We start from the raw sequence: 13899 nt of genomic DNA, 5'->3' as shown, positions 1-13899 counted from the left end.
AGGGTGGCGCAAAAAAACCGAATATATTTTTTTTTTTTTTCGAGTCTCGTGTGACAAAATGTTAGTTTTTCATGTTTTAAGAGCCCACTCCAAAGGACAACTCAAAAAAAAAAAAAAAAAAAAAAAAATTAAGACGTCGCTCCAAATTTTTAAAAATGTCAAAAATCGTCAAAAAATTAAATCAAAAAAATTATATTTTTAGTATTTTGTTTGATTTTCAATTCATGTCGTAGTGTATTGTTATCGATTCTTTCTTACTAAATGAAAGAAAAAAAAATTCATGAAATTTTAATATGAATATTAAAAGGTCGCTCGAAAAGATCTAAAGAAATGCACCAAATGATTGAAAAAAAAATTATGAGTGACCTTTCGAAATTCAAACTTTGAACTGAAACTTTCGGAAACTTATTTTTTTTTTTGTCTATAAAACTATACCGTAACGAGAAAAAAAAAAAATTGAAAAAAAAAATCGATTTTTGACGATTTCTCACGTTTCAAAAAATGTAGAGTGACCTCTTGAATTTTTTTTTTTAACTGTCCTTTGGAGTGGGCTCTTAAAACATCAAAAACTAAAATTTTGTCACACGAGACTCAAAAAAAAAAAAAAAAAAAATGGTCGGTTTTTTTGCGTCACCCTAACGTACATATATATAATTATATATATATATATATGTATATATTTATGCAAGTATGCACAGTATTCGGTGCATTAGTGAAGTTTATCATAAACCTGTACATATAGAACTCGACTTCCATCTATCGGATATTAATAAAATTTGTGCATTATGTAGCGAAATCCGTCAATGTAAAATTATGTCGATTGAAAATAAATATTATGTATAATGTAACGATATTCAATAAACAGCAAAGCGTTGTATAAAAAAAAAAAAAAAAAAAAAAAAATCGCGGTTCCAACCGTTATCATAGTTGAGATAATTGTCTGAAAAGTATTACCGCTCAATTTTTTTTTTCAACTATAATGCTAAATGATTTTCTTGATAAGCTTTACTTATACATATATGTATATACAATATAGATCCATAGTGTACATATTTTACAAATATAGCAGATGAATTCTGTCGCAAGTCAGCTGTATTCGACGATCTGTAAATATTAAATTCAGATACAGTAATTGTTATTATGATGATATTTTTAAATATGTAATTGTGATATTAATCAATTTAAATACGACTAAGCTGTACATATACATACATATGTGCAAATGTAATCATTGGAAAAGTTTCACTCTGTGCATAAATTACTCAAGGAAACATGTTAAAATCAATATAGAATTATACAAACCGAGAATATTCTTACTGACGTCATGATTTTTTTCCGTTACAACTTGTAGTATTACTTACGTGTGGAGTGGGGGTAAAAACTTGGAAGGATCGATATTTCCAACGGACGATGTATCGAAATTTCAAACATGCAAAACTAAAATGACGAAAGATGAATCGTTCGAAATCTTGAAAAGTTTAATTTTTTACCGCCACCCTACGTGTCAAGTGTATAGTTTATTATTTGATCAATTTTGATATTAAAAAAATCAATGCGGAGAAACATGAAAATAGGTTGATGTTGTAAAAAACCGTTTCAAAACATAAACGCAGGTACGTACGAAAAACGTTTTTTCTTTCATTATAACATATCGTGGTTTTTTTTGTGATTTCTTTTTTCTCAGTTTTTTTCTACAAAATATTTTATCTATACGATAACCTGACAGTAAAATCCAATGGTACACATGAAGCAAATGCTAAGATAATGCAGTGGATTGATTTTCATATTGTATGATCTAATCTGTTTACATAATAATATACATTTACAATATACATATTAATATATACAAAAATCATATAATTGTACTCGTTATAGTTATAAAATATACCTTAAAAATATAATAAATGATTCTTAACTGGTCAATAAAAAGAGAGAGAGAGAGAGAGAGAGAGAGAGAGAAGAAAAAAAACTTAAACAACAATACTAATAATAATGAAAACTGGGACTGCCATCCAAAATTGATATTATGCAAAAACGTAGATGACGTGTTTGTAAAAAAAGAGAAAAAATAAAATACACTCGTTGTCGAACAGAGTTGATTTCTAGAGTCCATCGCCCTCTGTGGTTTTAATCGCAAAACGTTGTGAAAAACATTTGAGCGGCGTAAGTATATTTAAATCAATATTGCACTCCCCCAGTAAATTTTCGACGCTTCAACCGACACAGGCGTAAAACAATAAGCTGAACATACGTCGCCACGATATTCCAGTTGTTTGCAGAGTACCGACCGAACTTTATCGCGGATTCAAACCGTGTTACCGGCCGAGGAAACGACGGGACACGGAGAGAGCGTTGCGACACCGACGCCGGTAGCGTCATCTGGTGTCAGGGTGCCAAACATCAGCGGCGCTGCGTAGTAAGGCAAAAGCGGATATTGCGCAGGCGGGAAATACGTCGGGGGCAAAAGTCCCTGCCTTTGGGCGATCTTCATTCGTGACGTGAGTTGCTTTTTCCACTTTGTTCGCCGATTCTGGAACCACGTTTTTATCTGGACTTCCGTCAGGTTCAGCGACTTTGACAGTTCCATCCGCTTGCTCACGCTAAGATACTTGTCAACCTGCCGACAAGATAGTTCGAGCTTATAATCGGCTCAAGATATGTTTCGAGCAGAAAAGGAAGATAAGAAAAAGAGAAAAATTACAAAGAAAAAATTTTATGTGCGGGCTGCGAAAGCTTTTAATTTAATTGATAAAGTTCATCCGGTTCTAATAAAAATTAAAGTCCGTACGAATCATCTTAGACTGTTTTTTTGTTTATCCAATTTGTCAATTCGCAGGAAAAAATCGGATATTTACAATCGGTATGATTTAGGGATGATGGAAAGTGGTTGTTTAGCCGGAAGTAAAAAGAGATATTTCAATTCTTTGTTTAATAAATTTTTGCCGGTCCGAAAGGATTTCCGAAGATCAAAAAGAGACGGTAAAGACTTGAATTGAAACTAAAAATTTTTGGTCTCGATGACCGATCGAACAGCGAATGACTTCGCTCACAAATGTCATAATGATTTGTAAGAGAGGGAAATAAATAAGTAAATAAATAAATAAATAAATAGTTAAATAAATAATATGGTTGCACTTTCACGGAAACTTAGTAAGTGGGTAGACACATGTCATTGACTTACTTTGAATTCAGCCTCCAGTCGTTCAAGCTGCTTAGCACTGTACGCCTGTCGTGGTTTCCTGTCTATTCCAGGCTTCCGAGATCGTCTACCGCTGGGTTTTGGGGCTGAGCATAAAAAACGGACGTGAATTCGTTGTGTGAACATTTTAAATAAATAATTTGACTATCTCGCTTTCTCCCCTTATCTAACTCTTGATAGATTTAATTTACTGAATTTATTGTGGAAGTCGGTATAACAAGACTATAAGTTAAGTAACTAACAATCAGATTTTCTGCCAGTAAAAATGGCGATTTCAATAAAGTTGACCGACGTAATGATGGTGTTTTAAATTTCTACGATCTCTCGTACGTATTTTTTTCCACTATTCAATCCAAAAGCGTAATTTGCGAAAGCGGCAATGAAATTAAGTGTGCGAGTGAGTCAAGGATTCTTTTTTTTTCCCAATATTTTTTAAAACGAGGACACAGCGCGATACGAATCGCAGACACGCGCTTAGAACGGTCATATTAAAAATCGTCGCTACGCAAACACGGGGAAAATGGAATTACCAAATATCTAAAATATGTGGGATTGTTTGAGTAACGTGTGACATCTTAGAGTCAATAATGGACCGCGTGGTGGCAACGAGATGGGCAAACAATTTATCCTCTCGAACGTTTGGGTGCGATTATCGTCGAGGTGTAAAAAAGTTTTACACATTTCCGTTAGTAAGTGAATTTTATACATACATTATCAGATGATTAGTATCAATTTTGAAACAATGACGGATGAATGCTGTTGCACGGTCTGGCAAAATACATCGTCTAAATATTATTTTAGTAGAAATTTTTCTTAAAATTTTATACAAGGTTTACACACAATCATTACGTCGAAAAAATATGCGATTGGAATAAATCAATGCTATTGAGTCACTTAATCCGATGTTTTTCATCTGCAGCTGATGATTATTTTATTAGTATCATTACGAAATTAATAGTTTAACAGACTGAAAATTCATTACATCAGAAATAGTAGAAAAATGTATGTTATTCTTTTAGATTAAATGGTTAGTTGTTACTTGAACTTCTTCTTAGTCAATAGATTTTACGTAAAAGAAAAATTTCGAAAACTCAATCAGTCATAAGGTGAATCAGTGTGAAAATCCTGTAGACTATTATTAACAACTATAAGAATATTAACTAATCTGTTGGAAAATTACTTTATACATTATGTTAATTCAAAGTAAAAACTGATGTAGGAAAAAAAGGGATAAAATAATGAAATTTGACAATCCAGAGTATTTTCTTTGATAGTTTAAAACGACAGGAGTATGAGAATCGTGATGTAAAAAAAGGAAACAAGAAGAAATAAGAAAGCAGAAAGGATCGAATGATTTGCCGAGTACTCGGTGTGTGCATATATATCTATAAATATAGCCATGTACGTACATGGAAACGGGGGGCCATTAAAAGCTCGTAAAAAAATTCTACTTCACGATTTCACAAGTCTCCTCTGCAGGCACAACGAAAGTTTCCAACGTCGATCTCTGCAGTATAACCACAAACGGTGAAGAAGTTTTCGGCTTGTTTGTTTATCTGATAGATTTTTTCTAAAAATTGCATCGCCTTTAGGGAAGAGCTCAGGTATTTTGCCCTTTTACCATACCCATAATGTACCCGTCTGGTATTTACCAAATGATTAGTCGTGCTGAGAGAGAAAATTAGAAAGAAAGAGAGAGAAGGATAGACGGATAGAAGGACTCGGAGGTTCCTTCCCTCCATCCTCGGCAGTTGACCAATATAGTGTCACGTGTTTGAACAACAGTTTAGAGTTTTTACAAGGGTTTTTCAACCCGCCTAATGTATTGCTCGGCACAATGTTATACGAAGAACTCTCCAACGTCATATTCTATGAGAAACCGTCACTCCAGTAGATGCTGCTGCTGCTGCTGCTGCAGGTGTGACAGTCTCTATGCCGATTCGTACAGGACAACCCTTTCACTATTATACATTCATAAGTGTATTCTAAAAACGGCAATCCATTCTCCAATTTATTATCAAACCCAAAGAGGCTGGAGAGTGTAAATAAATTATTGTCTTTTTCAATTGTATAAGTTGTGACGAGTTCAGTTGACGCCATGATTTTTACGCCGCTGACCGTTCAATGATTTTGCATAAATCTGCGCAGGTGATTAAACAGTGTGAAAAATTTACAGGGTTCGATATAAGCCAATAGTGGCCGGTCTGGATTAGGATAGTAGAATTTTCCTCATAAATTTGACACTTGAACGTCAAATAGTGTTAGATTGATATGAAATTGTGTAGTTTTGGATTGACACCAAAAAAATACTCCATAGAATTCCATAGAATATATATATATATATTAGGGTGGCGCAAAAAACTGACGATTTTTTTTTTGGATTCTCGTGTGACAAAATTTTAGTTTTTGATGAAGAGCCCATTCCAAAGGACAGTACAAAAAAAAAATTTTAAGAGTTCACACCACATTTTTTAAAACTTCAGAAATCGTCAAAAATCGATTTTTTTTTTTTTTTAATTTTTTTCTCGTTACGGTATAATTTTATAGGCAAAGAAAAAATAAGTTTCCGAAAGTTTCAGTTCAAAATTTGAATTTTTAAAGTTCACTCAGAATTTTTTTTCAATTTTTTGGTGCATTTCTTTAGATCTTTTCGAGCGAACTTTTAATATTCATATTAAAATTTCATAAATTCTTTTTCTTTTATTTAGTAAGAAAGAATCGATAACAATACATCACGACATGAATTAAAAATCGAACAAAATACTGAAAATATAATTTTTTTAATTTAACTTCTTGACGATTTTTGACATTTTTAAAAATTTGGAGCGACCTCTTAAAATTTTTTTTTTCAGCCATCTTTTGAAGTGGGCTCTTAAAACATCAAAAACTAATATTTTGTCACACAAGACTCAAAAGAAAAAAAATATTCGGTTTTTTGCGCCACCCTAATATAATATACCTATATATGTTTCTGTTTGAATCACAAGTTCATCGTCTTAAAATTGGAACGATTTTTCCAGTGCATGATATATCTTTCATTTCCTTGTGAATAATCAAGGTGAATAAAAAAAAAATCTGCCTCACCACAGATGATTTGTGGCAAATTAATTTACTACGAATGTTTTATTGTAAATAATATGAAATCACTTTTATAGTATATTGTAATACAGTGTCGTATTTTGTTCTTTGCGAGTGAATAATAAGAAGAGAAATCCAGCAGCAGGGAAATGAGGAGCTCTTATAAAATGGCGTGTACATACATGTATAATATTTATTATAAATAGTGCCGCGATGCACGATCGTTCATTAACCAATTACCGCTGTTTCAACGAAGGGGGCACACATATATACATATATATATATATATACAGATCGTTGTTCATACACGCATGTTTGCCGATACACAATTAGAAGGCAATTCGCCGCGAGAGAATTTGTACATTGAAGCTTTCCCGGAACGGTGATCATCTCGCTCTTTGCCTACGCGGTAAGAACCAAGCGGTGTGGTCGAGCTGCGGAGGAAAATACTGTGTAAAGACTCGAGGAAACAGGTAGGTAGGTAAGTATAAGGTAGGTAGGTAGGTATAAGGTATAAGGTATAAGGTATAAGGTATAATAGGTATAAGGTAGGTGTAAGCTGCGCGGGAGGCGCAGGAAGAGGACGAGACGAGATGAGCTGTGCCATGCTTGGAGATGGGCAGAAGATTTATGAGTGTGTTTAACTACTTAGCACCTCTCGCGAAGGTAGTTAGCGCGAGAACGCCAATAAATGGCCCTCTGGCAACATGGCGGATGCTGCGACCCATCCGGAGTTTTGTCGCGATGGTAATGGTGGTGGTGGTGGTGGTGGTGGTGGTGGTCGCTGCCGGGCGTGGCTTTCGCTCGCTGATACACCGACTGGTATGACGAATAAATGATTTTACAGAGTCAAGTTGACGATCTTGACCGGTATGATTGATGGATGATTTCGAGCGAGATTTTTTGGTAGAATTTGGTACATCGAGGATCCAAACTTTCGACTCAATGGATCCATGCGCAGAAATCGAATTTTTTTTATCGTTGGATAAAATTTACTCTTTAAAACTTCGCTGGAGTTGATACTGGAATGTTATTCAATCGAATTACTGGAAAGTTGAAATTTCTCTATAGTCTAGATACTAGCTGGAAAGATCCGAATTTCAATATGACCATCGATACTGGAACAACGAAAACTATCTATATAATATATATATATTAGGGAAAATGTCGTTGAACGGAAGATCACGTTGGAATTGGTTATAAATCGGATCCAAATTTAGAAAAAATCTCTAATTTGGTCTCTAATTTTCATTTTCACACGAGTCGTGGATGTTTTAATTTAATATATTATTTTTCAATACTTTTTGTTAATCTTCGTTGAATCGAATTCAAATCGTCGTTATTTTTGATTGTGTAGGAAGAAGATGTCCGGGGAATTCCATTCTAGTGATCAACAATTAAGTACAAAAAAAAAAGATCAGCAGGTAGACTCATGGATGCAAAATTTGTTTTTTTTTCGTATTTAAAACCGATCTAAGACTATCCAACATTGGAATTTTAAAGGAAAACCATCCAAACTTTGAAATAATAAAAACCGAAGAATAGTCGATTATTCTCATTCTAATTCGATTACAATTTCCCGGCCGTGTTCACAGTTAATTTTTTTTTTGTATCGATTATTTTGGACCTTTTTTTGAAAATAATTTTACCTCATTTCCACTGTAAAGTTGCAATTAATTCAGACTTCAAATTTTTCTCGAAAAAAACGAGTTTCTCATGAAAAAGGTACGAAGACTTTTGAAAAGTTTTCGAAAAATATTAGGTGCTGAAAAAAATACTTCTGGACCAACGATCATATCCTATGAAAATCTGTTTTCCGTATTTTCCGGTCTTCAATAGGAAATATTGGATATGAAGAGAGCCGTTCTCGGTTAGTAACTATTTTCCTAACAGTTTCCGGCACGCGAGTTGCTCATCAACACCCGCGGATCTCACCTCGGGTCTAACCCCTAACGGAGGTGCCAAAATCACCCTCGATTCATTTCGGGTAACGTCATTTTGATAGACGACCGGCAACGTAGAGAAAAGATTTCTTCCCGAGTCCGTGTTTCGGCAGAAATGATCGCGTTTTGACGAACTGTTGAAAAAATTACTTCATAGATCCGACATTTTTTCTTGCGCAAATCATTGTAATGGTTTATTTCTTCTTGTTTGGATTAATTTTCGATCGATTCCGTATTTCTTCGGATTTCAATAGCATCTCTCGAACCTTTTCGTTGCTTCTTTATGTTAATTTATCGTTTCTCTAAAATTTCAAGGAAACATCAGATGTAAAACTACGCATATATAGATTCTGTATACGTAGTATTAACATCGTTCAGTCGCATATATGTATGCAGTGTGAGAACAGCCTAAGAGAACGTTTTGTTCAGTCCAACCGAAAACGAACCCTTATAGACTGGAAATCGAAAATACATTCAAATTGTCCATCCTTAAATAAGGCTGTTAAAAAATTTGGACCTGAGCAGACGATATAAACATACAATTCCTCTCAAAATTGCGCAAAAACCAAAGTGATTAAAATAATAAAAAAAATGTATGCTAAATAAAAAAAAATTGCCAGGAAAAGGCAAGAAATAAGAAGAAAAAAAAAACCAAAATATTCCTCGGCTTAACTGTAAGGTTGAATCTCTTTGAGAAATTTCTCACCACGTTTTTTCTTACCAAAACTGCTAATTTTTGTCAATTTTTGTGGTTTATTGCAATTTAAAAAGTGTAACGGATGCGTAAGGAATTCTGAATTTCTTACCTTGTAGCCCGAAAAGTTGTCCAGGTTTAGATTGTGCGAACCAACCACTGTAGAGGAGAGAAGCGGATGCCAAAGATGCTGCCGAATATCCGGCGGGATCTGTTAGGGCCGTTTCAGGGTAGGTCAGACCTGCGGTTGAGTAAAGCGCCGTGCCGAAGCCTGGATTTTTGAAAATTAGCAAATCATCGGTTCGGAAAATACTCGACAATCGTCGCCTTTGCAGGCTGCGTTCAATTCACTTGGCCAGGAGTTGAAAAATTTCATCGAAATTAGCTGACAGATGATACAAGGATTCGTGAAAAAGTTTTTTTAACAATCGTAAAAAATATGGATCGTACCTTTTGAAATCGAAAGACTTAAAATAGAAAAGTAAATTAATTATCGTAGAAAAGAAAGAAAAAAAAAATTTCTTAAAGATATTCAACTTTTTCATTTCCACGAATAGAGTGCATTCTTTGTTTTCAATGAAAATATATCATCGTTTGATCACTTTAGAGAGATTATAAATGGATCGTATTAATGTCAGGTAAATATTTATCGAAATAGAAGTTTAATTATTCAAGGCTTGAAAATTTTTGCTGAAGCTGATCGAATTTATGGCTGACTAAAAAAGCTCTTGTGTCGGAGAAAGTAATTGAAAAAATTGCATTTCAAAGGTATACATCCATTACTAGTGTTACATCAGCAACGCCAGAGAAATTTGTTTCCCACTAACATATTTTCCAATTCAAAAAACCAATTACCAAATGCTTATATTGTTTTTTGGGTATTCGCTTGTGTGTCTTTTACAAGATAAAGAAGATCGCAATAATAATTTTTAATTTTAAGGTGGTGAACATTTTTTTTGTTTTTTTTTTTCATTTTTGAAAGACAAAACTTTCAATTTGCGACAATCTTGATTAAAAATTCTTAGATTAATGCCAATCAGATACAAGCAGCTGTACTTTATGGTGCTCCGAGAATTTTTTTTCTAGATCGTTTTGTTTTTTCTTTTTTATACAATTAGATATTAAGTAAGGTCGATAATTGTAATTTGACAAACAATTATTAATTGTTAATTGTAACAAAACAAGTGAAACACGTTCACGTGCGAAAAATTATTGATTGTGAAACGGTGAAGAACAAAATAAGAATTCAAATCCCTGATCATTCGTTGACTTTGTTAAGTCGTAAAAAAAAACACAACATTTTTATTTCTTTCTTGACGTTTCTATTCACGTCACTCGAAAACTACGTCAGCGATCATATTTAAACTCCAAAAAGTTTTAAGTTAAAAAACGCACGTAATGAGACGGATCTGAAACCTTGAAAAAAAAACACAGACAAAAAAAAAAAAAAAAAAAACCACAGAGATATTTGCATTTGAAAAGTAAAAAAAAAGTTATTTTCGGTTTGATTACAACTTTCGTATTTTCTTTTTCAGAAAAAAAAAAAAAAAAAAAATGATCGGCGAGTTGAGAAAAAAATGATTTTAACCTTTAAGGTGAAACTTGGTTTTCAGTCTATCCCCGGGGATTCGAAAAATGTTGAAAATATTTAGGCAAGTTCTTCGAGGCTGCTAATTGACGATCCAATAGTCCCAAAGTTTGTTTCCGTAAATGGACGAAAGTTTATTTTCAAAACATCCACATAAGATAAGTGTACAAGTTATTGACACGTTCAGACCCAATTATTGAACCTTTTTCTTTCCAAAATTATAAATTGATGGTACAAACAGCGAATCTCTCGATGACCAAAACCAAATTGCCAGAGTGCTTAGGCACTGCAAATTTTGGTTTTTGAAAATTTTAGAACTAACGAGGAACATCGGTTTGCTGCCCCCTCCCCCCCCTTCCGATTTTATTGAAACTCATGTATGGTGTAGAACATTGAAAACTAAGAGACGCGTATTGTTTTTTATCTTCAGAAAAACGGATTAAAGGGGTGAAAAGGGGGATTTGAGTGAAACTAACCCTGAAGTTTTCCTATTCATTGAAAAACATTTCAGTGTTCGTTTCGTTAAAAAACATGAAAAGCGCGTCTCGAAATCACCCCGTCGAGCAGCCATCTTTAGAGGTAATTTTCACCCCCCATTAATAAATTTTACGTCAAGTGAAAAAAAAAAAAAAAAAAAAAAAAAAAAAAATTACGTATCACTTAGTTTTCAATGTTCTTCAAACATAGATGAGCCTCGAAACGAAATCAAAGGGATGGAAACCAAACTGACGTTCCTTTCAAGGATCCAAAATGGTCGACAATTGGGACGGGGTCAGTAACTCGGACACTGACCTGAAGGAGAAATGACGCGAGGTGCACGGCAGAATCATGTTTCACTCCAAAGGCTAAATCCTCACCGGAATGGGATGCGGAGACGGCCGTCGGCCTGACGAAGTGTCCTCGTTCCTCGTCCCGTTCTTCCTGTTCGTCATCCTCGCGTTCCCCGTCGGTGGTTGCAGACGGGATTCCCTGGCTCCTCTGGGACCGTCCGAGGATGCTATCGATGGAGAAGGCGTTCGGTGCGGAAACCGATGCGGCGGGACTGGTGCGGATCTCGTTCCGGACGCGGAGAAACTGATCGGCGGATCCGCCGCTGCTGGAGTCGCTTCCGTAGCCGGATGGCTCTGGCCCTTCGCCTCGGAGCTGCTCCATTTCCGGGCCCGATTCTCACCATCAGAGGGAGCGGCGCCTCCCGAGATCCCCGAAATTCAAAGTTTAAATTCCAATTTATATTCCGACAACGATTCTGATCCGGACCTCGAACCGCGTCTGGACCACCGCTGATCACCGCATGCGGGAAACTGCCGATATCCCAAAAGGAATCACCAGGTCCCTCTTCGGCACCGTTCTTGCCGGCGTGTGACAGGTGGCACGTGTCGCCCCCGCCGCCCAGCATCCCTGCCCCCACCATAGATCTTCTGGGACGGCCCCCGCCGCCCCTTGACGCCGTGTGTTATGTGCGGCATTGAAGCCGAAAGTGGGACGTCGTTGTGTTGGTTCCGGTATACTTCGTTTATCCTTCGTTTCGATCAAAGATATTCATTTTATTTCTACTCCCTTACTCTTTCCCACAGGGAAAGGGGAAATGTTTTATTGTCAAATTGCAGGTATCGTTGTGTCGATAGTTTGGGTATCCTTGGAATATATTGTTGGACTTGTTAGGTAAAAAAATTTATTATATTAATAATGAGTGATTATATACATATTACGGTGGCGCAAAAAAAAACGGCTATTTTTTTTTTTTTTTTCGAGTCTCGTGTGACAAAATGTTAGTTTTTGATGTTTTAGGAGCCCGCTCCAAAGGACAGTTCAAAAAAAAAATTTTTAGAGGTCACTCCACATTTTTTAAAACGTTAGAAATCGTCAAAAATAGATTTTTTTTTTGGGGGATTTTTTTCCCCGTTACGATATAATTTTATAGACAAAAAAGAAATAAGTTTCCGAAAGTTTCAGTTCAAAATTTGAATTTTGAAAGGTCGCTCATAATTTTTTTTTCAATTTTTTCGTGCATTTCTTTAGATCTTTTCGAGCGACCTTTTAATATTCATATTAAAACTTCATGATTTTTTTTTCTTTAATTTAGTAAGAAAGAATCGATAACAATACACGACGACATGAATTAAAAATCAAACAAGATATTGAAAATATAATTATTTTTATTTAATTTTTTGACGATTTTTGACATTTAAAAAAATTTCAAGCGACCTCTTAAAGTTTTTTTTTTTTTGAGCTGTCCTTTGGAGTGGGCTCTTAAAATATCAAAAACTAACATTTTGTCACACGAGACTCAATAAAAAAAAATATTCGTTTTTTTGCGCCACCCTAATACCTACATTTTTTTTCTTTTTTTCTTTTTAGTCGAATAAGGCAAAGCCGTGGGTAAATAAATTTTCTTTTCTTATATATCATACTTACAACGAACAAAAGGCTTGATTTTTAATAAGTAAATTTCGAGTCCGTGAATTTCTAATTTTTTTTTACTCGTGGGTTATTCAGTAAAGTAAGTTATAAACAAATTTGAAATTTTTTTTCTACCAATGTGTTGATCGCTCTTTGGGACTCTTGAGCATTGGTCGAAATTCTGACGGAGAATATTCTACAATCACGTCACTTCGAATGTTCAAAATTCTTACGAGTTCAAAAATTTATTAAATTCCTTCCAATTTTTGTAAATTTTTCGAACAATCTTTTCACAAGGTTCGAACACTTCAATTGATTTCAATTTCTGGGTTTATTTTTTTGCCTGAAACCACAATATTCGTCAACTTTATCTCTGAACTGTTTTATAAATACAGTTAAAAAATGAACCGGAATATTTTTCAGCAGCAATTTGATCTCGAAAACCTTTAGAAATCAAAGTGAATTACGGTAACAGAACCAAACGTTTTCCAAAGTTAGAAAGAGGATAAAAAGATGTTCAAGCCAGCGCCGAAATTTCAGTTTTCCAAATTATAACTGAACGTGAATGAAAATCAATATGGGGATTGAAATTCCGAATTTGAAATGCTCCGAAAGCGCCAAATTTCGTATTTTTTCTTGGCGAAACTTGAAGTAAAGAAAACAAACTTTCGAATGGTCCAAAGTCCGATGTTCAAAGTTCCGAGCGTGAGAAAATTTAAAAGTCTAAATCATCGATATTCCGAATGATCCAAGATTTTGAGTTCTGTCAATTTCTGGCTCAGTGAAATTTCACCACTTTGATCATTCCTTGTTTTGGATTTCCGACATTTTTACGTTCGGAATCCTGGTTCATTCCAATTTTCGCTTTTTCTCATATTTTCCCTATTCTAAATTTTTGGAACTTTACACTTTCTCCAAACTTTGATTTCCTCACTTCAAGTTTCGCCACCAAACAATCCGAAATTAGGCGCTTTCGGAACTTTTCAAATTCGGAACA

General features: G+C 34.8%; 1 protein-coding gene across 1 annotated transcript; it reads right to left on the bottom strand.

The window, feature by feature from the left end:
* Positions 1 to 2249: 2249 nt before the first annotated feature.
* On the bottom strand, positions 2250 to 11866 carry LOC124408095 (NK1 transcription factor-related protein 1-like). The gene is made up of 4 exons (XM_046884779.1): positions 11360 to 11866; positions 9027 to 9185; positions 3182 to 3285; positions 2250 to 2617 (listed from the first exon to the last, which is right to left on the bottom strand). Exons 1-4 carry the CDS (start codon positions 11652 to 11654, stop codon positions 2306 to 2308), a joined length of 870 nt encoding a protein of 289 aa, XP_046740735.1. The 5' UTR covers positions 11655 to 11866; the 3' UTR covers positions 2250 to 2305.
* Positions 11867 to 13899: the final 2033 nt, after the last annotated feature.

The sequence above is a fragment of the Diprion similis genome, chromosome 7, assembly GCF_021155765.1.
Source record: "Diprion similis isolate iyDipSimi1 chromosome 7, iyDipSimi1.1, whole genome shotgun sequence".
In the NCBI taxonomy this organism is placed as follows: domain Eukaryota; kingdom Metazoa; phylum Arthropoda; class Insecta; order Hymenoptera; family Diprionidae; genus Diprion; species Diprion similis.
Note: the sequence above shows the minus strand (reverse complement) of the source record. Positions and strands in the feature narration are given on the sequence as shown.